General features: G+C 47.7%; 1 protein-coding gene and 1 long non-coding RNA gene across 4 annotated transcripts in view; both read left to right on the top strand.

Annotated features, from left to right (window-relative positions):
* Positions 1 to 9,707: 9,707 nt before the first annotated feature.
* On the top strand, positions 9,708 to 12,561 carry LOC144934932 (uncharacterized). Its single transcript, XR_013637233.1, has 3 exons — positions 9,708 to 9,780; positions 10,066 to 10,119; positions 12,492 to 12,561. It is a non-coding gene; the product is annotated as an uncharacterized LOC144934932 (long non-coding RNA).
* A 4,806-nt stretch (positions 12,562 to 17,367) lies between these two features.
* Positions 17,368 to 26,506, top strand: part of LOC144935070 (uncharacterized) — a 37,584-nt gene continuing 28,445 nt past the window's right edge. For all 3 annotated transcript variants that reach the window (XM_078861413.1, XM_078861414.1, XM_078861417.1), the window contains exons 1-6: positions 17,368 to 17,499; positions 20,864 to 20,911; positions 21,802 to 21,831; positions 22,167 to 22,214; positions 24,428 to 24,589; positions 26,207 to 26,452. In XM_078861413.1, coding sequence (XP_078717539.1) covers positions 17,403 to 17,499; positions 20,864 to 20,911; positions 21,802 to 21,831; positions 22,167 to 22,214; positions 24,428 to 24,589; positions 26,207 to 26,452 — 631 coding nt within the window. In that variant the 5' untranslated portion in view covers positions 17,368 to 17,402. The remainder of the gene's footprint in view (positions 17,500 to 20,863; positions 20,912 to 21,801; positions 21,832 to 22,166; positions 22,215 to 24,427; positions 24,590 to 26,206; positions 26,453 to 26,506) is intronic.

Raw genomic sequence — 26,506 nt, forward strand, 5'->3', positions numbered from 1 at the left:
TGATTCAACATATCCAACTCCTGCTTCGAAGCAGTTCTAAAGAAATAGATTTTATAAAACTAATTTCTTTAGAACTGCCTTTAGTGTTTCGCTTGTCGTCCTTCCCCGCACCTCCGATTAGCACCGTGGGCTACGTACGGTGCGAAAGAGGTTCGACATACACACACCTGATCACTTCATCTCTGAGGCGGTCATCCTCTCACGCGTGACCCTAGCCTCCGTTGGTTGATAATCCATCATCGGTCTCGTCCATCAACCATCTCGTACCTCTGGGGCGACGTGCCCTAACCAAGCCCACTCTCTCTCAACAGTAAATATGATTCCGCTTCACATTGGCTCCCTGGTCCACGGAGGGGCACGGCTGAGTACAATTCTCAGTGTTGCCCCTCTGTTTTCTTTGTCAATGTCATGTCTCTGATCCGTGTGTCATAGAAGGTAATGCCACACTGATTGAGCTCTTTATCCGTTAGGAACGTTGGTTAATCGACTTCATTGTGGAGATCAGTTTTCAAACAGCACTCCCAATCTGCTGTCGAATTCCTGTTGCTTTCAACATTTTGTTCCTACAATGATAGCCCATTGTTAAACGTAATGCTATGTGTGCTTATGTTGCGTTCCCCTTCACCAAACGTCTTCATTTGTTTGAACGAACTTGCTGCGTTTACAGACAATTAAAATATTATCTGCAAACGTATATTTCAATTACCCTACGTGTTAAACTAATAAAAATATTGTGTGTGCTCGGACAACAAGCCATACATATGTGAAAGTCGACCAAATGTACGAAGAAATTCCCCAGCTTGAATGCAATGGTGAAACACATCACACTATCGTAAGGGGTGATGATTGCTGGAGTAGATAACAGGAGCAGAGACAATAGGGTGATTGGTAAGTTTGGCATTACAGTGAGAAATTAGAATAAATAATATGTACAAAATTAGTTTTTGCAGACATCAAAATAATATTCTTTTTCAAAAAGGAACCCAAGGAATGAACGTGGAGGAGCCCGAATTGAAATGCGAGTAAGTGAATTGGTTTGATTGTCAGAGACAAAGCCCCAGGTTGTTTGAGACCTCTCTATCCTTCGCAAACTCAATAAAAGAAGTGGATCACAGGCCGCTATGATACAAGATGCACGTCCACATCGCCCCAGAAGAGAGGACAGAGATACTTACAGAGGCAAAAGCACGACGGTTAACGTATACACATATACTTAAGAAACGCAAGTCAACAGGTAGCTAAATTCATCTTCGTGGTTCCTTCGGTAAAGTCACGTAGAAGGGAAGTAATAAAATAATTCTCACGACGTTTCGGCCACAACGCAAGCAGCCGTCCTCAGGTGAAGAATGAAACCACCAAGCTTGGAGCGTATATTTAAGCTGGGTTGGAGGGGGGAAGAAGAGCGCCTACATATACGCTCCAAGCTTGGTGGTGTTTCATTCTTCACCTGAGGACGGCTGCTCGCGTTGTGGCCGAAACGTCGTGAGAATTATTTTATTATGTTTTATTTGTATTATTTTATTACTTCCCTTCTACGTGACTTTACCGAAAGAACCAAGAAGATGAATCCCTGCAGTCACGAAAGCTTTAAATCGAAAGGTAGCTAAATTTTACACGAATTTACTCCAACTCTAATTGCCTAGAGAAGCAAACTTATAAAATGGATGTCACTATAATATTTAAATAATGACATGATTGAATTTGTATTTTGAGTTTTAGTGCCAAAAATTACGTACATTTGTTTTGCCATGTTCCGATCAAATTTGCTATTCCAAATATATTTAATAACATACAAAATATCTATATATTTAATCCAGTAACAAAGTTTTTCACCTATTCAACTCTACTTTACCATAAGTCATCATCGACACATGCATATTTACTCATTTCAGAACTTTATTTTAACTATTTAAAAATACTTCTAGCAAATCTTAAATGTATTTGGCACAATATTTAAACTGGAAATCTATGATAAACCCATGTGCATATTTTGAACTTTCACCATATATATAAAATTGCCTTAATATTTTATTTTCCGGTTGTCTATGTATGGTGAGAAACATGTTAAACATACGTACATAGACAAAAGATAACCTTTTAGCCGTGTTTGGCTGAAATCTATATTTTACACATATATAATGCCGAGTAATATAGGTTATTTTTTACTTTTGAATAGAAATGTATCCTAGTAAATCCTCTGTAAGTACCCTGTGTATTATAGCACTAACAGCGCGCAAGCATGACGTCTTGTTTTATCACACAGTAGAGTGCAAATTGTTTGCCGACAGTGAACCTAAGTTATAATTTCCCAACAAAAATGTAATACAATATTTAAAGTTTTCAGATTTCAGTGTATAAATGTGTTACATTCTGAATACTTAACAAAGTTTAACATTTTGAAAAAAGCGTCTTTATTTATATTTCACTTGTCAGTATTTAATCTCTGTTTTAAATACTCTTGTAATTTTAGACGAGTATATTTCAAATGTATATTTGACATTGTGATATGTCTTAAAAATAACTCGATTTCATCATTTGGGTCGTTGTAGAGAACATAAATAACAAAATAAATCTGCAATGTCTCCTTCACATATCCGTCTCGATATTTCTAAAACAACCCATCAGCACCAAGAAACAACATACCGGGTATGATTCACATTTCTAAACAGTTGTATGTGAACAATTTTATTTTCGGTGCCACTTTCATTACCGTCGGCTTAAGTACGTTTCGTTTTACTACGTTGTATTTACAGCAATACCAGGAGGACATCGGGGAAAACGCGCACCCTAGATACGACCCGGGCTCAAAGAGCAATGAAAATTGGCCTCAAATAAGAAGGGAATGGGAGTTTGGAGGATTGCAAGACTTATTGCAGACTTCGCTGTCCACCTCGGTTTGCGCCCTGTGAACTTAACTGCGTTAAATGACACGTGGTGCTATACCTCGGAAGCTGTGCCCTTAAAGTCGAACATTTTCAAACGTGTGTTTTACAACCAGGAGTGCTTTGCTGAGATGTGAGTGGAGCGAAACACAGTGATGCCGGGTGGCGGACTTGGCCGTATCGCCTTGCTCGCTGTGCGGCACCGCTGTGAGCTCTGGGCACGCTGCCGTACGGTTTTTTTTTAATCCTTTATATTAAGTTTACTTGCTTGCTTGCGCGCTTACGACCGTGCAAATCTTTCGGTCGTTTTTAACCCACTTCCCGTGATCCAATCGAGCTGACATTTTGCACACAGACTCGTTGTGCCTGACAATTTATTTTCGTGAAATTTTTTTCCAAAATTTTACACTTTTTAGGGAATTTATTTATTTATTTAATTACCAATTGCTTAATGGTGGCAGGCAATCATCTGACCCATAGGTGGCAGCCATCTCAAGCCAGAGGACGAGAAGACTCTAGCCGCCCGTTTCAAAGACCAATGTGGGCTGGGTTGTGGCCCATTGAACACGCATATAAAGGATTTATAGTGAAAAACTTTGTTTTTACAGGTTAATTTTTCCCAGTGAAATTGCAAAAACGAGATGCCAATTCGTGGTCAATCCACCGAGTCGCCTCGCCGGTGACGACGCTGCAGCTCGTGGCGTAGCATCGTTGGCATGGGCGTGAGACTCTTTCAGAACCGCTTCGTGACGTTATTCACGCGCACCGTGGCTCTTAAAAATATGCAGATACTTACCGACTTGTCAAAAGAATGCCTCTTCTTGTTATTTTGGTTTCCAGCCCAGGAGTTAGATGTATAATGACCTCTTTCGGAATTTTGCCAGATAAATGTAACACCTCTGAAGTCATGCTTTGATAGGCTTTTACTTGAAAGTAACACTATAAGTATGTTGACAGAATGCCAAATGGGTGCATGAACTCATGTGTGTGGACCTTGGCGCAATATCTCCTCCTAAGCGGGTGAGTTTCTCAATGTACTCCTCCCACACGCAGAAAAAGACAACATCAAACATAAATGGACAAATATCCCAATCCCGGAAAAATAATAGTCTATAGACTCGGAGAGGCTTTCATGGGCACATACAATTACCTTATTACTGGTAGGAACCTCCTGGTTACACCAGCCCACAGGGGATTATTGTGTTCGTCCGTCGTGCATCAAAAAATGGGAGGGGTGGGGCTGGGTGGAGAGGGGAGGGAGAGGAGGGGAGGGTGGGGTGGGGAGGGGCTGGGTGGGGGGTGGGAGGGGTGGGGCTGGGTGGGGAGGGGCTGGTCACCCCGTGGTGCCCTTATAAAACTCAACGTTTAACCTACTCACACCGGCTTGTGCCCGCCCTCACAGTCGGCCATATTTGCGGAATACACCACGCCGCCGTTGACCCTGGCCATTGACCGAGCAACCCAACGTTTCTACCAGCTCCCTCCGCAGGAATGTGTTTAGTCATCAGCAGCATCAGTAGCAGCTTTGTGCAATCCACTGCTGGATGAAGCCCCCCCCCCCCCCCCAAGTCATCACTATCTCTCACAATCCTTCCAAAGTAACAATATAACCACCAGCATCTGACTCAAATGTGGGAACATAGCATGAGCATGTGGGCAACTCAACGTTTTAGTGTTTTATTCATGTGTGCGTTTTAACACGTTATGGGTAACACAGCAAATGGCGTAGTAATTCAGTAATAATCAAGCACGAAAATAAAGTGACTCAGTGTGCTGGTGAAACATCGACGAATTGTATAACCATGTTTGCTCACAGTTTGGGGGTAGTGATTCGATTCAGGCATCGGTTTTAGTTTTCTTGTTACAGTCTCGTTTGTCGTTTTTCTTGTTTAGTCTGTATCTTTGTGCAGGGTTGTTCAAAAACGATAACGAGAATGATTTATTTTCACACAGCGGCCCTTCCTGTATGCTGGGGCACATCTGAACGAGTTACGTAACTTCTAATCTCAATCCATTTGAAAGGGCACCCCCAGTAGTAGCTGTCCCTGTGGCCACAAGGTGACTCGGCGCCTGGCCTGCAAACAGGCATTAGTCTCCCACTGGATTGTGATTTATGTATGTTGAACTTTTTTCGCACCGTACGTACCGAACCGTGCTAATCAGAGGGGGCGAGTGCGGTGTATGATCCAAATTGAGCGTAAAAATGTAAAACTGCCATATCAATTGCCATTTTGTGAGCGTAACAATTGATTTTAATGAGCTGCTTAAACATCTGCTAATTTTGTAATATATATCAACATCATACGCGCGTGTGTGTGTGTGTGCATAGATGGAATGTCTACTCTCCCAGCTATGCGCTGTAACGCGGTTGACTCACTGGGCGCGAGACGTGCGGTCGCAGAAGCGTTTGGACGCGACTCTTCACGCTGCCCTGCCTCGTGGGGTTGTGGGTGTTGCTGATAAGGTGGCACCCCCCCCCCACCACGACCACCACCCCTATTTCACGAACGCAAACCGCACGCGTGTTCTCCGTGTGGCATCGGTGCGTGAAAGCCATTTCACAAATGTGCTCCGTCAGCAAGGAGCCGCTCGCCTGATCGTCTTCTTCATCATCACCACCATCATCATCATCCCCGGCCTCCGATTAGCGCGGTGGTCTGCATACGGTGCGAAAGAAGTTCAACGTACACACATGCGTCATCATTATCATCGTTAGCCATGGTCTATTCACTGCCGCATGAAGGCATCCCAACACCGTCACCATCCCTCTTAAGTCCTGCAATGTTCACAATCGAGCTCACTCATGCACACGAACTGACTCATCCCTGGTGTGCCATTGCTGATATACGTTACCTCCTTTGGCTGACATTCTGACACTAGTCTTGTCCGTCATCTCTTCTCGTGATCTGTCCTGCCCAAAAGCCCACTTAACCTTTTTAAACAGTCACTATATCTCGACTTCGTATTTATTGCCTGATCCATGTGTTGTTTTTTCCGTCGGTCGGTGTAATTCTCAGTACGTAACTCTCCGTGCTTTGCGCAATTTGTCAGCTTTTGTTCCATTTCCTTTGTCAGTATCCTCGGCAGGTGATGCACACTGATTGTAAGCATCCTCCTTAGTACATATGGAAATATTGCGTTCCGTTATCAAGTTAACTTTTTCAAAACCACGTCAAACTGTTATTATCGTTCCCCTCTTTTATTGAATCGTTTTTGACTGTAGTCTGCTGTCAACAACGCAAGTCTGTGTGTGGACGAGGGCTGAGCGATTAATCGATTTCAAATCGAAATCAAAATTTGAAACAATGCGATTAGCAAATCGCAAATGCTGCGATTTTTTGCGATTTGAAAAGTCCGATTAGTTTCTTATTGGAATTGTTTTATTTTATATTATTATAACTTTAACTTAACAATTGTTCTATCTTGATTTGATCTTGATTTGAAGCTTTCGTGATTGCAGGAATCCATACTCTTTGGTTTTTTCGGTAAAGTCACGTAGGTAGAAAAATAATAGATCACGACGTTTGGATCGCAACACAAGCAATCGTCATCAGGTGTTTGATTGTTCTATTTCAATTAGAACATTTTAATAAATACATGTTGAAAGCAATTAATTTATTTTAAGTTCTCATCCTTGCATTAGAATATACAGTATAGAGCAGTTCATAGTTTGATGGTATCAGGTGGTAATGCTCCATCACATGTTTTAAATCTATTACACAGTGAATATTGAACTGAAGCTTGACTTTAAAAAATGTAATCGCAGATCAAATCGCAATGTCAGAAAAATCGCAATTAGATATTTTCTCCAAATCGTTCAGCCCTCGTGTGGACCTACTTGCAGTAACTTGCAGGGGCCACCTCATAGATAGGTGAGTCACACACACGATAAATCGAATTAAAACTTTTTATTTTTATTTTACCAGGTAAGGTCCGCTGAGCTGTATTGCTCTTTCTTCAGAAGCGAGCTGGACAAAAATTATAGCGCAACAAAGTGGCTTATGGCGTGGAAATTTATAGCAGCAAAATTATATAAACGCATGTTTCTAAATGTGGAGGGGAAAAACCGGAGGACCCGGAGAAAATTCCACTCAACCACAGGGAGAGAGACACCACAAACTCCAAATATACAGGCGTAAGGGTCGGGATCGAACCCATGACCTCCTGCATACCAGGCAAGAAAGATAACATTTCACCACCGCGGTGAGATTCATCCCGGGATAGAATTAAATTACGGACAAGCCAACGAGAGGGAGTTGAGGAATCTTGGCGCGTTGCATAAACACGAATCCGGGGTGAGCGTGCACGCCGCACACACAAAAGCGCGCTTCTCTCGCGGACAAAATAAAACCGCCGCTCCGTGAACGTGTCGCGCGATGCGCGGGCCGCTCGAGCTCATTGGAGGCGGTCAATCTCTCCGCCTCAATGCGGCAGCGGGTGTTTTGACTTTTTGTTCATGAAATAATTGAATGCAGAGTCGCGAAAGCGTGGTTGTCGCGTGACGAGGCGTCGATGCACAACGGGCGCGGTAGCGCGGCGCAGCACGGCGGCTCTCCGTGAGTTCACATCTCCCACGCCCACGGTGGCTAAAGCGCACCAATATAAAAGCATTCCACCGTCGATGTTATGAGTTGCTGCCTTACAACTGAGACGATGCAAAGGGCCAAGGTTTCATGCGCCTTACAATACGTAGAGTAATGAGAGGGCGTTAATATTGTACAATAGTTGGAGGAGCCAACATTTAAATGGTTAGAAGGTCAGCAGTTCTTCCAACTTCCCTGGGCTGTGAGATGGCTAGGAGATGGCAGTTACAGAAAGTGGGATCGTGAACCCATCTGTGTGGATGAGTGAATGTTTTCTTTACTCCAGCCACTCCGATTTACTCTCACGAAGAAACCACTAGATTAAAATGAATTGACTAAACATCCCAATGCAGGACTATCCTGAATTAGAGAATTTCCTAGATAATTAATGACATTATTGTCATCTTACAATGTTGTAACTATATCACGTGATATTTGTATATTAAAAAAAATATGAACAGCTATATATTAACAAATGTTTGTTTAATAGTATGTTTTAAACATTGTAGAATGCTTGAATTGAAAAGCATTGAAATCGGTTATTCCAACTAACTTAAATATTTGTCCTCTCATTACAAATATATTTGGGTGGCCAGGTGGCTGAGAGATCATAGGTCAGAGTGCTGAGCTGGCACTGTTGAGATCTTGGGTTCGAATCCGGGCAGCAGCTGCCTGTGTATAACCTTGATTTTCAAGTGTAGCGAGTTGATGGTCTGAGCCTGATCACAAATCACTCCGCAAAAAGCCATCATAAAATTTGGTTCAGTAAATTAATCTGGCTAATTAAAATTTCCAGCTTTGAGAATTAAAAAAATATTAGCTTGACTATCATCCCACGGACATTGCTTTGCACCAGGGTGTGGGAGAAAGTGCTGCCCTGAGTACCAGGGGTCACTTGAAGGGATCTCAGGAAATATTCCGTGATGTCAATGTTCGCGTGTCGTTCTCCACACATAGAGAATTCCACTGCCCTGAAAAAGAGTTTCTCATGGTGCCTTCATTTGACGACACGACACAGACGACACTCTTGGTATATGATCCGAAGGACAAGGTGAAGGCCCTCAAGGAACATCACCAATATCAGTAACAGGAGGGCCAACTGACACCAGATTGAGCGAGAGACTGCAGCGCAATTTCCAAGTTCATATTAAGTTACCGTTGTCTGGGTACAATCATCGGGGTATTTTTTTTACTGGCTTATGCTGATTATCATTGTCATCCGCCGTGATCTTTCCACGGCTAGATAGAGGCCTCTCCAAGTCGTTGCATTCCTGCACCGTCTCGCAATGCACCGATGGATTCGGCTCCGGCACGACAACAACGATTTCATCTCATCGCTCCATCTCCGCGGTGGCCGTTCTCTCTCTTTCTCTCTCAGTCATGGTTTCCCCTCCCCCTGGCTTACGGCAACGATATTAGATATTCATTCGTAACACAATTTATTGAAATAGACCAGAAGACAATGTTTTATGGAGGACTCTTCACTCTGCTGAATGTGATCTGTTTAGCAACTCCTCCCAGGATGCTCCTCATAATTATAGGGCCGGTGTTAGTAGGGGCATTAAATTCAGTTAACGGTTACGTGACAGAATGGCACAAAAGTAGATCGTAAAACTCTGCTTGTGCACATCTCGTGCAGGCCAGGACCAGTTTCACGTTTGGTTCGGATAAATGCGACGACTGTGTCTACCTGCATAACTGTCGGTGGGATATGTAAGGAATTGCACATTGAGGCCGACGGGCAAGCAAGAACAGTGCTGCAAATACCAGCTTCAGGGCCATTCGTCAATATCTGACGATGTGTTGTTTTTTTGTCTGAGACACTGCAACGCCTCCCCCCACCCCCCATTTTTTTTGCCAAGGAGCCACATTTCACTCTCGTTCCCGGATGAGTGACAGTCGCGAGCGTTAAACCCCATCGTTTGTGTTTGTTTGTTTGTTTTTTTAGACCCAATTATTGAAATTCGTAGATTTTTTTTTGGTTTGCACGTGTGCATATCGTGGTGGCGGATGCGGCTTTTGACTCGGGAGACGTGCGAGTGAACCGGCGCGGGGACAGGTGAGAATGCGCACTCGCTGCGCCACCTCGCGCAGCTCCGTCGTTTTTGCGCTCTCAATATCCGCAGCTTTCTTAGAATGCCACGTGCAATCTGACGAGCGAGGCCGACGCCACGCGCTCGTTGCGCTTATTGTGCTTGTTGGACAAATTGTACTCTGCATTCGCAGCATGGTCTCCCCGAGTCTCTGCCGCTCTCCGTGAACTATGGCCGACCTGGATAAAGCGCTACAGGATCTCCGACTCTTTGTTCAGTCCGGTACGCGTGATTCACAAGTTCCTATTAACACTGCTCTGCTGGGTTTTCACTGTTTGCGCTGGACGGCTCTCGGACGGACTTGCGGTTGTACCCTCGTGTTGTTCCACGTGATGTCCGACTTTCCGTTCCGCGAACAAAACATTGTCAGAGTTCCTGATCAGGCTGGTCTCCCAGCGATTGTCAGCAAACCTCGTCGCTTAACTGTTTTAATAATTATAAAAATAACAAAACATCTCTGCGTGTAATTGCACGGTCCTCCTGCGATTGTCCTTTGATTTCATACAGGGTCTGCAGCACCAGGGCAAACTGGGAGGACAACCATAATTCAGACTTCAGAAGGTGAGCTGTGCGCTGCGCTACACGCTTTTAAGATGTAATTCAACAAGTTAGATCGGTGCCTAGCAGCAGCAGAGTGACAAAGGGATGATGACACTATTTACATGAGAGGTCTATCCATATGATCTGTTATGCATTTTCAAGAGTCTGTAATTGCCACGGTAAAATGATTTTTATTTCTGTTGTTTATGTCTTTTCTCAATTGGTTCCAACTGTGTTACCGGCATCATGTCATGTCGGCACTGCGTTACTGGCATCATGCCATGATGGTACTGTGTTACTGGCATCTCAAAGAGAAGTGCGATCCGACCAGTGGGAGAAAGGCTGCCAAAGAGATTTTTTTACAGAACTTCTAAAAAATCCCTAAAAGTGGCCTTCCCACCGACTCTTGTCTTGAGACGGTCACGTGACATTTTCAATTTCGGAATTGAAATGTATCCACGTGAAAGCGCAGAACCAATTTCATGTGTGCGGTGTTTTTGTGTGGTCATTGGTGACCAGGCTGATACTCGGGTTTAGTCATGGGCAAGTTGAAACCCAGGATTCAACTCCAGGCTCAACAACCGTGCTGGCTCTGTACTCTGACCTCTGATTCTCCCATCCATCTCGATCACCACCATTTCATGAATGCCACAGGTGGTGTGACAAGAGGTAATGTGGGAAAAACCCCACGGGAGACGCGATTCATCCCGCGTGGATGTTTTTTTTTATCTTTGGCCGGTGACGCATGTGAAGAAGAACCGTGTCCATGACTCAGAGTGCTCAGGGCCACGTTCTTACTCAGTCTCGACGCCTTCAGTCATCCTGGCACAATATATCATGGCACCTTACTGGACATCTGTGGAAAAGAGCTTCATGGCTCCTGGGATTTCTCCAGTCTAAATAAAGATTCTGATATAAAACCCATAGCCGGCTCCTCTGTGCTCCCGGGCTGACACTGAGCTAAGGTACAAGCAAATAGAGCGTGCGGATAGACATTTAATTCAGTCGATGCGAGTCACCATGATCATCATTAGCCATGAACGATCCACTGCTGGATGAAGGCCACCCCCTGCCGCCGCCAACCTTTGGAAACAGCGATCCATCTGGCACTCGCACGCGGGCTGATTTCATCGCTCCATCTCAATGCAAGTATCTGAGTATTAATTGGACGGTGTGATATGTCATCTGACAATATAGTTCGCTTTTATGTTGGAGTAAAGTGAGTATCAATAGCAGCGATATAACTTTTTTTAATAATCGTGTAAAACGAGACAAATGTTATTTTTCGATTTAAAGCATTCGTGACTGCAGGGATTCATCTTCTTGGTTCTTTCGGTAAAGTCACGTAGAAGGGAAGAAATAAAATAAAACAAATAAAACATAATAAAATTATTCTCACGACGTTTCAGCCACAACGCAAGCAGCCGTCCTCAGGTGAAGACCAGGTCTGAAGACGTCTGAAGACGCTGTCTCCCCGACAGACCTGGTCTTCACCTGAGGACGGCTGCTTGCGTTGTGGCCGAAACGTCGTGAGAATAATTTTATTATGTTCAATTTTATTATTTTATTACTTCCCTTCTATGTGACTTTACCGAAATAACCAAGAAAATGTTATTTTCTCGATGTACTAGATTAATGCAGTCCATCAATCACGCATATATCTACAAGTTTGTATCATGCTGTGCACTTGAGCACAACAGCCAGATGTTTCCTTGAATAATAAATGCATCAAAGGGGTGCGATTGGAGGAATCCACAGCCAGGAGTGAAAATGTTGGAGAGTGAACCCACAACATTTACAATTGTGGGTTGTCTCTCAAACACACCAGTGTGCTGAACTAGTAACGAATGAGCCTGTTTTGTTTACCTGACAAAGCTTACTAATTGGCAGTGTCTGGTGGTGGCGGGTTTAACGATACATTTATATTTATGCGATCTAACCCAAAAAAACCTCGTATGGATAATATTGGTGGCGAAATCCTTTATGTTAAGCTGGGAGCGGGAATGTCAATTAGTGCTGCGATGTTTGCCGTTAATATTAATCATCCCTCTACATCTAAAGTCTCAGCTGCGTTGTGCTTTAGATAAGTCCTGGACATTAATACACTGGGTAAAAATGTAAAATAATGACCGTTAATTTTCTCCCGTTAAGCGTAAAGAACAAGGAAACTAAAACGAGTGCAGGCTTCATCAGAACGACACACGTGGGTGTTCTTTGATCCTATTTGCTGTACTGATTTTCAGTCCAGAAATGTGCTGGTTATTGGATGGGGATTTGGAACACTCTCGCTGATATGAATGTACAATGAGGATCTTTCGAATTGAAATTTAGTTTAAGTTCGGATTTTCATTAATATATTTTAACTTCAGATTATTGTATTTTGTCTTCTCTAGCGGATCCATCGGCACTCATGATCAGCCAAAAATCCAACAAGAAGATTTCATTCGAAGGCCTGAGCGTGTCTGGATCAGGTATTTGCGAACCCTGAAAATGTATATTCTTTGGGTCTTTCGGTAAAGTCACGTAGATAGGTTCAAATAAAATAACAAAAAACGACGACGTTTCGACCGCTTGTGTTGCGATCGAAACGTCGTAGTTTTTGTTATTATTCTTGAACGTGACTTTACCGAAAGACCCAAAGTATATGAATCCCTGCAGTCACGAAAGCTTTAAGCCAAGATTTTACCTGCAAATGTAAATAAACTTTAACGTGATAGCACGTATGATTTTTTTATATTTTCTTTCTTAAAGTGAATCTGTTAAAATTTGTTTAAATGCGAAACGTAAAATACGATCCAGAAATACCCCGATCAATATTTGTTGGCGAATTCTTCGGCTAGCCCACAAAAACCACAGATATGCAGTAGTAGCAGCAACAGATAAACACGCTGGGTTTTTTTCCCCCCGTAAGATACACCTGCTGCCACGGGCGGGTCGAGTGTCCTGCGCAGATAACTCTGAGGACACGCAAGAAAAAAAATCAAATCACCTGTCAAAAAAAGCACACCGTTAATAGAGGAATTTGCGAAGGTGGAGAGCGGCACGTTTGACGTCCGCGGTTTTTGCGGCGTGTCGCTCGGAGTCAAATTCATTCCTCCATCATCGTCGCCGTGTCCTCCTCCTCCTCCAGGGGCTCAGGTGACGGCTGGGGGGGCGGGGGGCTCGCAGCACACCGACCTTCTCATCCTGGAGGAGGGCGACCTGGCTGCGTCCGGCTCCGCCGGTCTCTCTCAGTCGTCTTCTGCGTGGAGCTCCGGCGGCGGCGGCGGCGGCGGGTTGCTGCTGAGCTTTGACTCGGTTGGTGCGGGGGCTGGGGGTGGCCTCGCCGAACGCGCGATCTACGAAGAAGTCCGCTACGGCGGCGCTGACGGGGAAGCCCAGAGCTTCACCACGGCGGGCCGACAGGTGGAGACCGCCTGGTCCTCGGGGCGTGGAGGAGGTTTCGTCTCGTTGGGAGCAGCGGCAGGTGGCGAGGTGCTGGCGAGGGACCGGCTGGATCTGTCTTCGGGGTCTTCGGGTCGCACGTTCGTCGGCGAGGTGAGAGGCGGTGAGTCCGGCTCTTTCTCCTACGCTCACTCAACGTCCGACGCGCAGCTCATTGGAGGTGGAGGCACCAAGGTCGTTCATTCTACCACGACGAGCGGCGGAGGTGGTGGAAGCGGTGGTGGAGGCGGCGGTGGTGGTGGTGGTGGAGGGGCCGTGGGCCAAAGTGTCATCCAGACCACGACCAAACGAATCGAGCACGGCCCCGTTGTGGGCGCGACCTTCAGCACCGGCAGCCGAGGAGGAGGTGGCGAGGTGACTCATCAGTCATCTCTGGTGTCCGGTCCGAGTCGTGGTCAGTCGGGGACGCAGGTCACCAGCCGCGCCGTGGAGAAGACAGGTACACGGGGGTGGTGGGGCTCTCTACAGCAGAACCTTAAATCGTTCCTCACCACTTCTCACCATCAGCCACATCGCACGTCACAGCTCACCCTGACACCCTTGATATTAAAATAACTGGGTATTGCATGCGCGTTCGTGACATTGCAAAATCAACGTGTGCACAGCATTTATCTGCATTCGCAATGTAATTTTACATAAAAAAAATTGCAATTATGTATTGATAAAGCATATTAAGGCGTTCTTGCCATTTTTACCATTTATGTACGTAATGTTTAGTGAGGAGATTGTGGGCTCTCCGGACCAACATCATCCAACAGTATTTTGATTTTATTTAAGAAGGCACAGCTGTGGACCATATTTAGACATTCTTGGCCTCATCAACAGTGTGCAGGCTTGTTGGAGAAATGCTGATGGGTTATCAGATTTGACTGGCAAGCACGCTCCATCGCCACGTAACGTGTCATAAATAGTTATCAAATATGCTTTCGCTCAAATAAAATCTGCTCGTGCAAACCAGCGGTATAATATTTACATGCAGGGCACAGCGTAGAACTCATCCCACCGTTACCATCGTTTTAAGCGCGTACGTCACCCACACACACGTATACACACACGCGCACCCATTTCTTACTCGGGAGCTGCTGACTGCTGCGATGATAATTCGTGCAATGTTTCACTTTCACAGTGTCACCCAGTGGGATGCCCGCCTTGCCGCCCAGTAAGTGCGATGAATGTATCTGCTTCCCTGCGCTGTAAATAGTTTTCCCTGCGAGAATCGCTACGGTCGTACAAAGCTAAACCAATGAGTGTGTGTATGTATGTTGAATTTCTTTCGCACTGTACGTAGCCAAATGTGGTAATCGGAGGTGCGATGGAAGAACACCAAAGTAAACACAGTAAGCAGTTAAAAAAAAGTTTTCAAACTAGATTTAAAAGTGAATATCTCCACTAGCTTCCTAATATTTGGAGGAAGAGCGTTCCAGACGGCCACAGAAGCGCACCTGAAAGTGCGCGATGCAGTGACCGTCTTTGCTCGATGGGTAGCCAAAAGCCGATGTGAGGATGACCGGAGTTCACTTGAGGGTTTATGCTCCTTGACGAGATCAGCGAGGTATTGTGGCTCATTTGTGGCAAGCACCTTGTGTGTGTATTGAGTGCGCGAGCGAGTGAGGGGAGCGGTGGAGGGGCGGGGGTAGTGTGAAGTGGGAGGGATTGGGGGGGCATGGGAAAAAAGTAGTAAACAGCATTGGGGTTGGAGAGGGGGGGGCACGTGTAATTAGACGTCAATAATTTTCAAGGTGTCGCTCCCCGATCCACATCCTCTTGCCACCTCACTTGCACCCCCCTGCCCTCCCCTCCTCCCCGCCGCAAACTCATCATATCCCATCACCTGTGCGGCAGGATTTAACACAGTGAGACGTACTTCCCCCGCGATTTATTGGATCGCAAAAATCGATGCTGAACTTGGCTCAAAGTCGGCGGGAACGCAGCTTCGGAGGGGCTTGTCGAGACATCAGGACGCATTTTGCTCTCCGGCTATTGGCGCGGGCATTAATGAAACCGCTGGGGACGCAGTGCGCATTTAAACTGACGCTCTTCGCGAACTCTCGCTGTGTGCGTTTTGTAAATTATAAAACAAAGCCGTAGCCATGGAGTCAACATTGGGGTGGGGACCAAATCTTCCAGGGGGTCTGGGTGTCCCAACCCAGAAAAAAAATGGAAAAATAATTTCCTGCCTAAAATATTTAAAAATTCACTGACACATGGGATGGACTTTTATTATTTACAATAATGTTGAACAGTGTATTGCATTACATTGCTCTGTTTTAACTTTTGTTTACCATTTCTTGTTTCATTGTATGTAATAGCAGAGATTAGGGATTAATAAAGTACAACCATAACCACAGTCATATAAACATAAATCTATGCATTGATCTATATGAAGACAAGTCCAGATATTGTGGCCAAGGTTTAGCAAATTGTTCCTTTACATAGCATAGCAATTACTTTTTTTATACCAAAATATTGAGGGGACATTTTGAGCATATATATTATAATTACGGCCTTTATGTAAAAACAACATACACTGCCAATGTTGTATTTGTTTTTAAACGGGTGTGTCTGTGTATGTGCAATGGCGGTTACTCATATGCCCACAATGCCTGTGCATTACGTTTGCCGATAACGCCAGCGAACCGAGCGGTAATTGTTAACGGGACCGCACCTGACATTCGGTAAATTGAAACCAAAACACCATTTACTCGATTAAACAAATTGGTGTGGAAGGCCTTTTCACTTGGAGACTTCAAAATATATAACCGTTATTTTCACACTAAAGCAGTGCTGTATATTGATGTGGGGGAATGTAACCAAATTAATTCATTGCTTGCTTTTTTTGGCGGGCAGATTGGGGGGGGGGGTATTGGCCCAGACGTGCATTGATCACAAGTGGCGATTGTGCTAATCGATGACGACCTGCGCCTTTATTTTCTGCCGTCTCGGTACTGTGTGTGCACCAGAGGTCGCAAACGGGTTTTGATTCCTTACCCGTATTCGTACCCGGCCGCACCAGGGTCGCAAACGGGTACTAGTACCCGTACCCGGCCGTACCGGTACCCTACCCGTACCCGGCCGGGTACGGGCAGGGTACAGGTATCGGGTACCTGATTGCGACCTCTGGGATGACTCACGGTCTACCCGTACCCGGCCGCATCAGGGTCGCAAACGGCTACCCGTACCCGGCCGGGTACGGGTAGCCGGGTATCGGGTAGGGTACGGGTATCGGGTACCCGGTTGCGACCTCTGGTGTGCACGCCCGTGAGTGATTTCGTGGTTCGCGTTCGACTCATCCACAGAGTCCGGCACGACCGTGACCACAGCCGCTCACTCCTCCCGCAAGTCCCCGGGCGTGACCCCTGCCACGCCGCCCAGCCCGGGTGAGGGCCCCCACTCCTCCCCACCCCCTCCTCCTCAAGTGTCACCTCCCTCACCATCGGATATAATTGATGGGTAGTGACCCTTGGCCGTGTCTCACCCCAACCCCAACTCTGAGACCTCAGGGCAATTCTTACGAACACGCAGCTGAGGTTTGTTTTGGGGGGCGGGGGAGGGGTTTGCACCGATTCTTTGTGTGTGGTGTTGTTGTTGTTCTCTTTCCAACTTTGTGAAGCGAGAACATTCCAGAGCTCCCGCTACTGTTTCTTGCTTGGAGCTGTGGCGGGGGCGGGTGGCCCAGACCACCCAAAACCCACAAAATAGATGTGCAACCAGCACGCCCTCCTCTCCTCTCCTTTGTGTTCCTTTCACCTGACGTCCCCCCCCCCGCTGCCCCACCCCCTCTCGACCCTCCGCTTCTTCTCGCCCTCCCATGCACCCCCCCCCGACTCCCACCAAAAGGTGGCGCCGCTCGCTCGGCCACGATGAGCTCCACGCAGTTCGGGACCCGGGGCCGCTCCCCCCTCTCCAGCCTGGAGCGACGCAGCGCGAAGCCCACGGTCAACTTGAGCTACGACATAGGTGGGGGTGGGGGAGGTGGGGGGGAGGTGTGGGGGAGGTGGGGGGTGGGAGAGGTGGGGGGTGGGAGAGGTGGGGGGTGGGGGAGGTGGGGGGGAGGTGGGGGGGGAGGTGAGGTGGAGGTGGGGGTGGGAGAGGTGGGGGGTGGGGGAGGTGGGGGGGAGGTGAGGGGGAGGTGGGGGGGGAGGTGAGGGGGAGGTGGGGGTGGGAGAGGTGAGGGGTGGGGGAGGTGGGGGGTGGGGGAGATGGGGGGGAGGTGAGGGGGAGGTGGGGGTGGGAGAGGTGGGGGGTGGGGGATGTGGGGGGTGGGGGAGGTGAAGGGGAGGTGGGGGCGGTCAGGGGGAGGTGGGGGAGTGGGGGAGGTGGGGGAGGTGAGGGGGAGGTGAGGGGGAGGTGGGGGGTGGGAGAGGTGAGGGGGAGGTGGGGGAGGTGAGGAGGGGTGGGGGAGGTGGGGGGGAGGTGGGGGGGAGGTGGGGGTGGAAGAGGTGGGGGGTGGGGGAGGTGGGGGGTGGGGGAGGTGGGGGGTGGGAGAGGTGGGGGGTGGGGGAGGTGGGGGGTGGGAAAGGTGGGGGGTGGGGGAGGTGGGGGGTGGGAGAGGTGGGGGGGTGGGGGAGGTGGGGGGTGGGAGAAGTGGGAGGTGGGAGAGGTGGGAGGTGGGAGAGGTGGGGGGTGGGGGAGGTGGGGGGTGGGGAGAGGTGGGAGGTGGGATAGGTGGGGGGTGGGAGAGGTGGGGGTGGTGGGGGTGGGAGGTGGGGGGGTGGGAGAGGTGGGGGTGGGGGAGGTGGGAGGTGGGGGAGGTGAGGGGGAGGTGGGGGAGGGGTAGGGGAGGTGTGGGGGATGTGGGGGTGGTGACGGGGAGGTGGGGGAGGTGAGGGGGAGGCTGGGGGTGGGGGAGGTGAGTGGGAGGTTGGGGGGTGGGGGGAGGTGAGGGGGAGTTGGGGGAGGTGAGGGGGGAGGTGGGGGAGGTGTGGGGGAGGTGAGGGGGATGTGGGGGTGGGGGGAGGTGAGGGGAGTTGGGGCTAGGAAAGGTGAGGGGGGTGGTGAGGGGGAGGGGGGGGTCAGGGGGCGCCCTCACTTCACCGCCAGCTGCTTGTGCCGTACGCGAGCATGGACTAACACAAATACTTAAGAGGATGTGCAGATAGAGAACGGAGTCTGCTTGTGTGTGTTTGCTTTCTTGTTAACTTCAGCGTCACGCCCACGGAAAGCAAATGTCTTGGTTCACAGAGTTTGTCGTGGTTTAGCACGAGTTTGTAAGCCCGCAAAAAACATTCAGCTGCCCTTGCACTATGAGTGAACCCGTGCGACATACATTTAGGGGGGCCTAAAATTGTAGAATTTTGGTTTTACGTATGAATATATGACAGATTGCAGCTCTCTCTCTCCCTCTGAATATCATTTGCATATAGATGATCATGACTGACTCATCTAAATTCTAATTATGCACAAGAAGGGCTAAGAGCATCATGAGAGTTACGATTGCCCCCACGTATGAAATGTCTTCAGTACTCAGTACATCGATTGTCAAAAAACAATCTAGAAGACATCTCTCAAACGAGAAGACACATTAGTGCGGCCTGGACGCGTATTAAGTAATACATCTTACACCGCATTCCTCACAGAGGAAACACATGCTAATTAACTGATTACTAATCTATTTTATAATTATATATATAATACCCTCTTCTCCGTCTCTGATCTCTGCACCTGATGGGTTCAGTGATGACGACATTTGCTCTATTTAAGACCGTAAGCAGGTGGATTGCTTCACTATTCTGGCAAATCAGCCGATGATGCTGGTTGATGTAATTGCCAGCGAAACGTCGTACTACTCAAATTGTAAATGTTGTGGATTTGCTCTCCAACACACCGGCGTGCTGAAGTAGTAAACGAATTGGCGCGTTGTTTACGTGACAAATTCCCTTACTGGCTGTGTCGGGTTGGTGGAGGGCTACGACACAACATTTATACTTCACGCGATCTAACCCAATAACATTGCCTACGTGTTACACCATATCGCCAAGTCCAGCACACACAGCACATGGACAGCACAATGCTGCAAGAAGTAAACTGGCAATTAGACCGCTGGAGGTGCTTAGCTTGTCATTAAAACCATGAAATCAACTCATTGGTAGACTTGGTATTTGTGCCATTCTTGCAGCACAAGGCTATCTATCACGAACTTTTCACAATTCGGAGGGGGGTGATGCTGCTATGTGGTTTTCACCCAATAAGATACTCTGCCTATGGGGGGGGAGAGGGTGTGATCAAATGAGTTGCCAGCATTTGCGTGAAATTAACAGTCGTCATCTTATCGACGGATGGACTGGGCCCCGCCATGAAAATGTGCAATTTACACAACCGGCCGGCTCCGTGTGTCGACCGAGCACGGAAGGACCCCAACTTTGAACACGAGACGTCCCGCCGTGTGTCGCTGCAGGCGCCGTCGTTGGCGATCAAAGCGGAGACCTTCTTTGCAATCTTACGAGGACGCCAGGAGCTCTGGCGCGCCTTTCTGTGGCCGCACTGCTCTGAGCCGCGTTGATGTTGATCACAGTTCATATGTTGGCCTTCGTGGGAGGGCGAGCGGGGGGGGGGGCAGGAGGGGACGGGAGAGCCCCACGGCAACATTGAATACGAGCCGTGCTACAATTCCACCGAGGCCACACGGATAATCTTTGTCACCCTCACACCCCACCTCCCACTCGTGCCCTGGCTTCAGAGGTGGATGTGGAAGGGAAGACTGCGGGTACAGACGGCACCGAGTACAGTGCTGGAAACATCATCTGATCTACATACTCGATCGTGACTGAACGACTGGCGTGAAATGTCTTGCTGTTCTCCAAAGGCTTGAGTTTGAAAGTTGGTATACAGTGACGTTTACACTAATAACTATAAATTATTAATTACTTATTTTTTAGCCGACAACAATTCAAGCCTGGTGGTGGATTGGTATTGATCACTGGGAATGAGCCAGCCTGAAGTTTTCATGTTTCCCAAGTCTTGGGCTGAATACTTAAAGTTCAATAATCACCATGATCAGCGGACCAAGTAATTTGCCTCTCATGGAGTGTCACACTGAAGCCAATAGCAGGCAATGCCCGCTACCAGTTACCGAATTATAGAGAGTTCTGAGGCCATTGGAATATTTCAGAATCAAGTAATCTTTATTTAGACCGGAGGAACCCGACGAGCTATGAAGATCTGTTTCCACAGATGTTCAGTCGGACATTTCGCTTAGCCCCATTCTGGCAATGAAAGCTCAACATGCAGGTCTCTGTTTGTGCAACTCCTCGTCACACCTCACATTGCCACCTGGCGCGAGTGATGCCTTCTCTTCCCTCGTGTGATATTGTTGTTGTTGCAGGAAGCTCGAGTGACAACTCCTCCCCCGAAGTCACCCGCAAGGAAATCAGTAAGTCAACGATGTCGAGCAACAATGAATGCACACCGTGCATATGTACGTTCAACTTCTTTTGCGCCGTACATAGCCAACCATGCTAATCGGAGGTGCGGGGGAAAGACACAAAACTAAACACCAAAATCAGTTCTGAAAAAATTAGTTTTAAATCTAGATGATGATTTAAAAGTGCATAGCTCCAGTGGCTGCCTAATTCCGGGAGGAAGAGCGTTCCAGACGGTCGCAAAGGCGCATCTGAAAGTGCGCGATGCGGTGACCACCGCCTTTGTTCGACGGCCGGCCACTGTAGGAACACGCACAGACGACACGGAATGTCAGCGTGAGACTGTTAGCGGTGGACAGCTCTGTGGGGGTGCGCTGGTGGTGCAATGGGGCCGGTTGGGGGCAATGGGGTCGGTTGGGGCAGTGGGGCTGGTGGGGCTGGGTGGGGCCGGATAGGGCAATGGGTCTCCACTCGTGAAAAAATAAAAAGGGGGATAAACCCGGAACGTTTTTTACCTGCTCAGTGTAAATTTCATACAGTAATGCCCCGATTTACGTCTTCCCCCTTTTACGCCGTTTCGCAAATACGTCGTCACATTATCAATAATAACACTACCTGCCAACTCCCTGTTTGCATCGCCTCAACCCACACGGCGCTGACGGTATCCGTCCTCTCTCGTATCCGTCGCCTCCACCTTACTACCCTGTAAATTGCTTTGATTTACATCGTTTCCATATTTGTTGCAATTTTTCAGGAACGCATCCCAGACGTAAACTGCCCCCCCCCCCCCTTCCCTCACCCGTCGCCTGCACCCATGTACACTTGAGTCTGTATAGACAATACTGGAATGAGTTTGAGGATTATATTAACTTTGACAACCGCACTTTCTCCCCTTACTTAGATGTTGCACGAGGTAGAAGCCAATCTCGAGGTAAGTGGAGGACTTACTGCACACTCTTAACGTGTCGCTCTGTCGCGACGTCGCATGCAGATGTATCACTTTACCAAAAGCATCTTATTGTCATTTTCTCAATTATAATCTAATTGTTCTATCAGGCATGCCATGGGATAACCAAATGTATATTTCGAAAGCAGTGCAATGTGCCCCTCCATGCTAGAGCATGGCCTTTGGAAGATTATGCCCCAATAATAGCATGGCCATATGCATGTTAATGAGATAATTCAAACTGTCAAGAAAACTCAGAGGTTGGCTTGGACAGGACTGCCCACGGCTGATGATGATGATGATGGCGTCTTGTCCGACAGAGAGCCAGATCCGAGCTCGCCTGCAGAGCGCTTCTCCCGACGGGCGATGTGAGTCATTCTCTCGACCCAGTGCACTCCATCACCTCCAAGTCATCGCCGAGCCCCCTCACTTCATCACCGCCCCCTTCACACGTGCACCTCCACAGTAGCACCTCACCACCCTCTCCACTCGTCCACCTCCACAGCAGCACCTCACCACCCCCTCCACACGTGCACCTCCACAGTAGCACCTCACCACCCCCTCCACACGTGCACCTCCACAGCAGCACCTCACCACCCCCTCCACACGTGCACCTCCACAGTAGCACCTCACCACCCCCTCCACACGTGCACCTCCACAGCAGCACCTCACCACCCCCTCCACACGTGCACCTCCACAGTAGCACTCCACTGCCTTCTTCGATCATTCGCCGGCAGCATTTCAGATATGTCACCAGGCCACTCCGTGAAGTTGTCCACTGGCTCGCCCACCAACCGCGACACGAACGTAGTAGACACATTGCTGATCAACCTCCCCGTCGCACCGAAGCAGGAGGCACATTTGCGAGATTAGTGGAGTGTTGCACAAGCGGTAGAGCTGTCAATGTGCAAGGGTACAGCGCCCCTTAGCGATAGAATAAGAAAACAAACAATTTCATTATCCTTGCCATATTCATTGTGATCACCCATCCCTGGATTTCTTGATTTCACCTTGGTCGTCAAATTTTCCATTTCAAAGGCGTCATGGGGACTGACACTTTCTTCATAGAGTTTGGAGGTTTTTTTTGGGTGGGGGGGTTCATTGTAAAGCACTCTGGGCTGCTCTGTTTGAAGAGTCCTATTTAAAAGCAACAACTAGTGTATATTGTAGAGCAGTGGTGCATAACCTTTACTGCAGTCTTTGGATTTCAATCGTTAAAAAAATTATAATGTTAATACATACATACATAGGGTTTGATGAAACAAAGTAGATTCACTTAAGTGCCCATGCTTAATTAGTGTTTCAATGATTTACCTTCTCAAAAAATCGAGCATGTCTCGCACCCCCAGAAAAGGCATCTCGCACCCCCCAGGATAAAAAGAACCACTGTTGTAGAGTTTGGATAAATGCCCAAGGGGTGAATTGTCCAGATTGCGTTGATGGTGTGCTGTGATAACGTGTATAAAGTGTCCCTACAAAAGTAAACATTTGCTATGAACATAAATACGCTCCTGATTAAATGTTTGCGACTGGATTAAACTGGCAGAGATAATCCCTGAGCCTGGTTGGCCTAAAAATATGTGATAATACCCTCAATGATCCACAACAGCACACGTGTGTACTGATTGAATTTGTGCGTACTTGCGGATCGCACGGTACTGCACTGGAATGCAATTTGTTGAGTGGTTTAATGGTAAAATCAATATATATACAGTTGATCATCAATTATCCGGCGTGCAATTATCTGGCTTCCATCATTATCCGGCGGTCCGGGGCCGAAAACACACACATAAAACCTAAAAACAGAATGTTATGCAAGCATTTGCAAAAATAAGTTGTTTTAAAAAATGATGTGATTATCCGGCGTTTTTTTTAAATCCGACATCCGCTTCCCCCAAAGCCGCCGGATAATCGATTATTTACTTTATTTTTCATCAAATGAGCATTAAAGTTCACAGCGGCAGTCAAAATTTTAGACAAAATTTCACGTGTCATCATGAAAACTTGTGCATTTACTGGGTGGACACCCCAACACAGCCCCTACTATGAGACCAATGTATCAGATTTTTGATCTCAATTCGGTATAAAGATGCCCAGAACCCACATAGCATGAGCCTCCTGTGCCTTTTCCAGTCCATTAGCGTAGCTATCGAGTGTCCAGGCAGGGCAACTGCACCAGGACCCACGGGCCAGATGATCTTGGGTCCTGGGATATGAAGAGGGGGATAATTGTACCCGGCTGCCCCCCGCCACCTAACCCAGTTTCATTCCGTGCAGCGTGGCTATTACCAACCACGCTTTGTCATTGACCAAGTCCATTCTGTTTCACACACGCAAGTCCTTTGCATTTAATCGTAAAAGTTCGGCGCGCAAACCTGGGCGCTCGGCACGAAACGCATCCGCCGCCGACGGTTTGACGCGGAGGAGCGGAGCGCAACGCAACAAATTTTCATGCATCGGAGCCACGAGCACCTGGCGTGGTCCGCACCGGGGGGGACGTGAGCGGCGCGACTGCGCGAGCGATCGTGACGACGACTCGGCACCTCGTTCTCGTCCTCCCCGCCCCCCCCCCCCCCTCCAGGGGCCGACCTGAACGACGTGAAGCGCCTCCTGCGCGGCACGCGCTCCTCCAGCTCGAGCCCCCCGCGCACGCTGCCCATTCCCAAGAAGCCCCCCCTGCCCAGCAAGAGAGAGGAGCGCTCCGATGAGGAGGCCCTCATCAAAGTGGACGAGAGCATTTCAGGTGAGGGGAGTCACCGATAGCTTGGAGTGACTTTAGCGGGAGAGACAGAATTCTGGCTTGAATTTACATTCTCTTTTTTGATGGTGTTTTTTTATTTACATTCCTGACAATTGAAGTGCCATATTATTTGGTTGAGATGTATTACTCACTCTGATATCTTGCACCTCCATGGATGGCGAGATGTTAACTACCTCGCTTGGTATACAGGAGGTCGTGGGTTCGATCCCCGTGGTCGCGTGGGTTTTTCTCCGGGTCCTCTGGGGTTTCCCTCCACAATTAGAATCAATATGCGTTTCGAGTATTTGGCGGCTATACATTTATACACGATAAGCCACTTCGTTGAGCGTTTATTTGTGGCCAGGTCGCTTCTGAAAAAGAGCCATATCGCACAGTGGACGTTGCCTGGAAAAATACAAATAGTTTAGTTTACATTTCGATTTAAAGCTTTCGTGACCACAGAGATGCATCTTCTTGGTTCTTTCGGTAAAGTCACATAGAAGGGAAATAATAAAAATATAAAAATAAAACAATAAAATACAATTCTCACGACGTTTGCGTTGTGGCCGAAACGTCGTGAGAATTGTATTTTATTATGTTTAAGTTTTATTATTTATTATTTCCCTTCTACGTGACTTTACCGAAAGAACCAAGAAGATGAGTTTATATTCTTGGTTCTTTCGGTAAAGTTACGTAGAAGGGAAATAATAAAATAATATAAATATTAAATATATTAAATAATAAACTTATATAAATATAAAATATATTATTGCTTTATATTTATAATATTTTATTATTTCCCTTCTACGTGACTTTACTGAAAGAACCAAGAATATGAATCCCTGCAGTCAAGAAAGCTTTAAATCAAAAGATGAGTTTCGTTTACATCATCCTTTTCCAATCAGTCATCTTCTATTAATGTACGTTTACTCCAAAATGCAGTGCCAGCACAGTAGTCGTGGGAGTAATAGGCCGTTGTTATTTAGTAACCCGTTACTAATTTAGTTATTGGATTGAGTGGGCTTGTGGCATGAACCTGACGGCCTGAATTCATTTCCTGGCCCCGGCTAACGTTCCCGGTGAGAGATATCCAAACCGGTCCTGGGCTCTACCCCCCAACCTTTAACCCCTACCAGCCAGCGTGAAGTATGGTCAAAAAACCCCAATCACCAACCAACACAGCGTGGGTGGGAGGTTTTCATCCATTGGTGGATTGGCAAAGAGGCTCCAACAATATAAATAAGGAATCCCTTTAGACCAGGCATATGTTATTGAAGAGATACCTGGAATATTTGGTTTCTCTCGCTTTATGTGGTAGATGCTTTCCAAAAAAAGGGCGCACAAAGCAAGACCGCACAAGACCGTTACACAGAATATTATCCCGTGTCTGATCCCGTAGCCGCATATGAGTGATTTCAAACCGAATTCCATAGCGAATTTTGGGTAGAAAGAGGTTAGCCGCATGGACAGTGTGAAATCACACAAACCGAACCAACATAAAGCAAGCGAAACCTGTACAGCACGTGACAATTACAAAATGGAAATGACAGGAAACACAGCGTGGTGGTGCCATTCCACACTGACCGGTGACCTCCCCGCACCTCTGGCCTGCGTGCGCAGTGTACGGGCAGTACGGGATGGAGTCATCGAAGGCAGGCGGTGGCATGGACCCCAAGCTGTCGGCATATGCCATGCACGCCAGCCTGCCCGGGGGAGCCCCGATGATGGCGCAGTCGGCATCGGCGGGGGGAGGAGGAGTTGGAGGAGGAGGCGGAGGAATTGGCATTCGTGGGGGCAGCCAGGCCATGCAAGGTGGCTACGGCATGATGGGAATGCCCATGGGGTCCGGGCAGCACCACGGCATGGGTGAGTGCCGGCGAGCGGATGGGAGAAAGTTTGTTGCGCACGCGCTTGGGAGAT

Source organism: Lampetra fluviatilis, chromosome 12 (genome assembly GCF_964198595.1).
Source record: "Lampetra fluviatilis chromosome 12, kcLamFluv1.1, whole genome shotgun sequence".
Classification (NCBI taxonomy): domain Eukaryota; kingdom Metazoa; phylum Chordata; class Hyperoartia; order Petromyzontiformes; family Petromyzontidae; genus Lampetra; species Lampetra fluviatilis.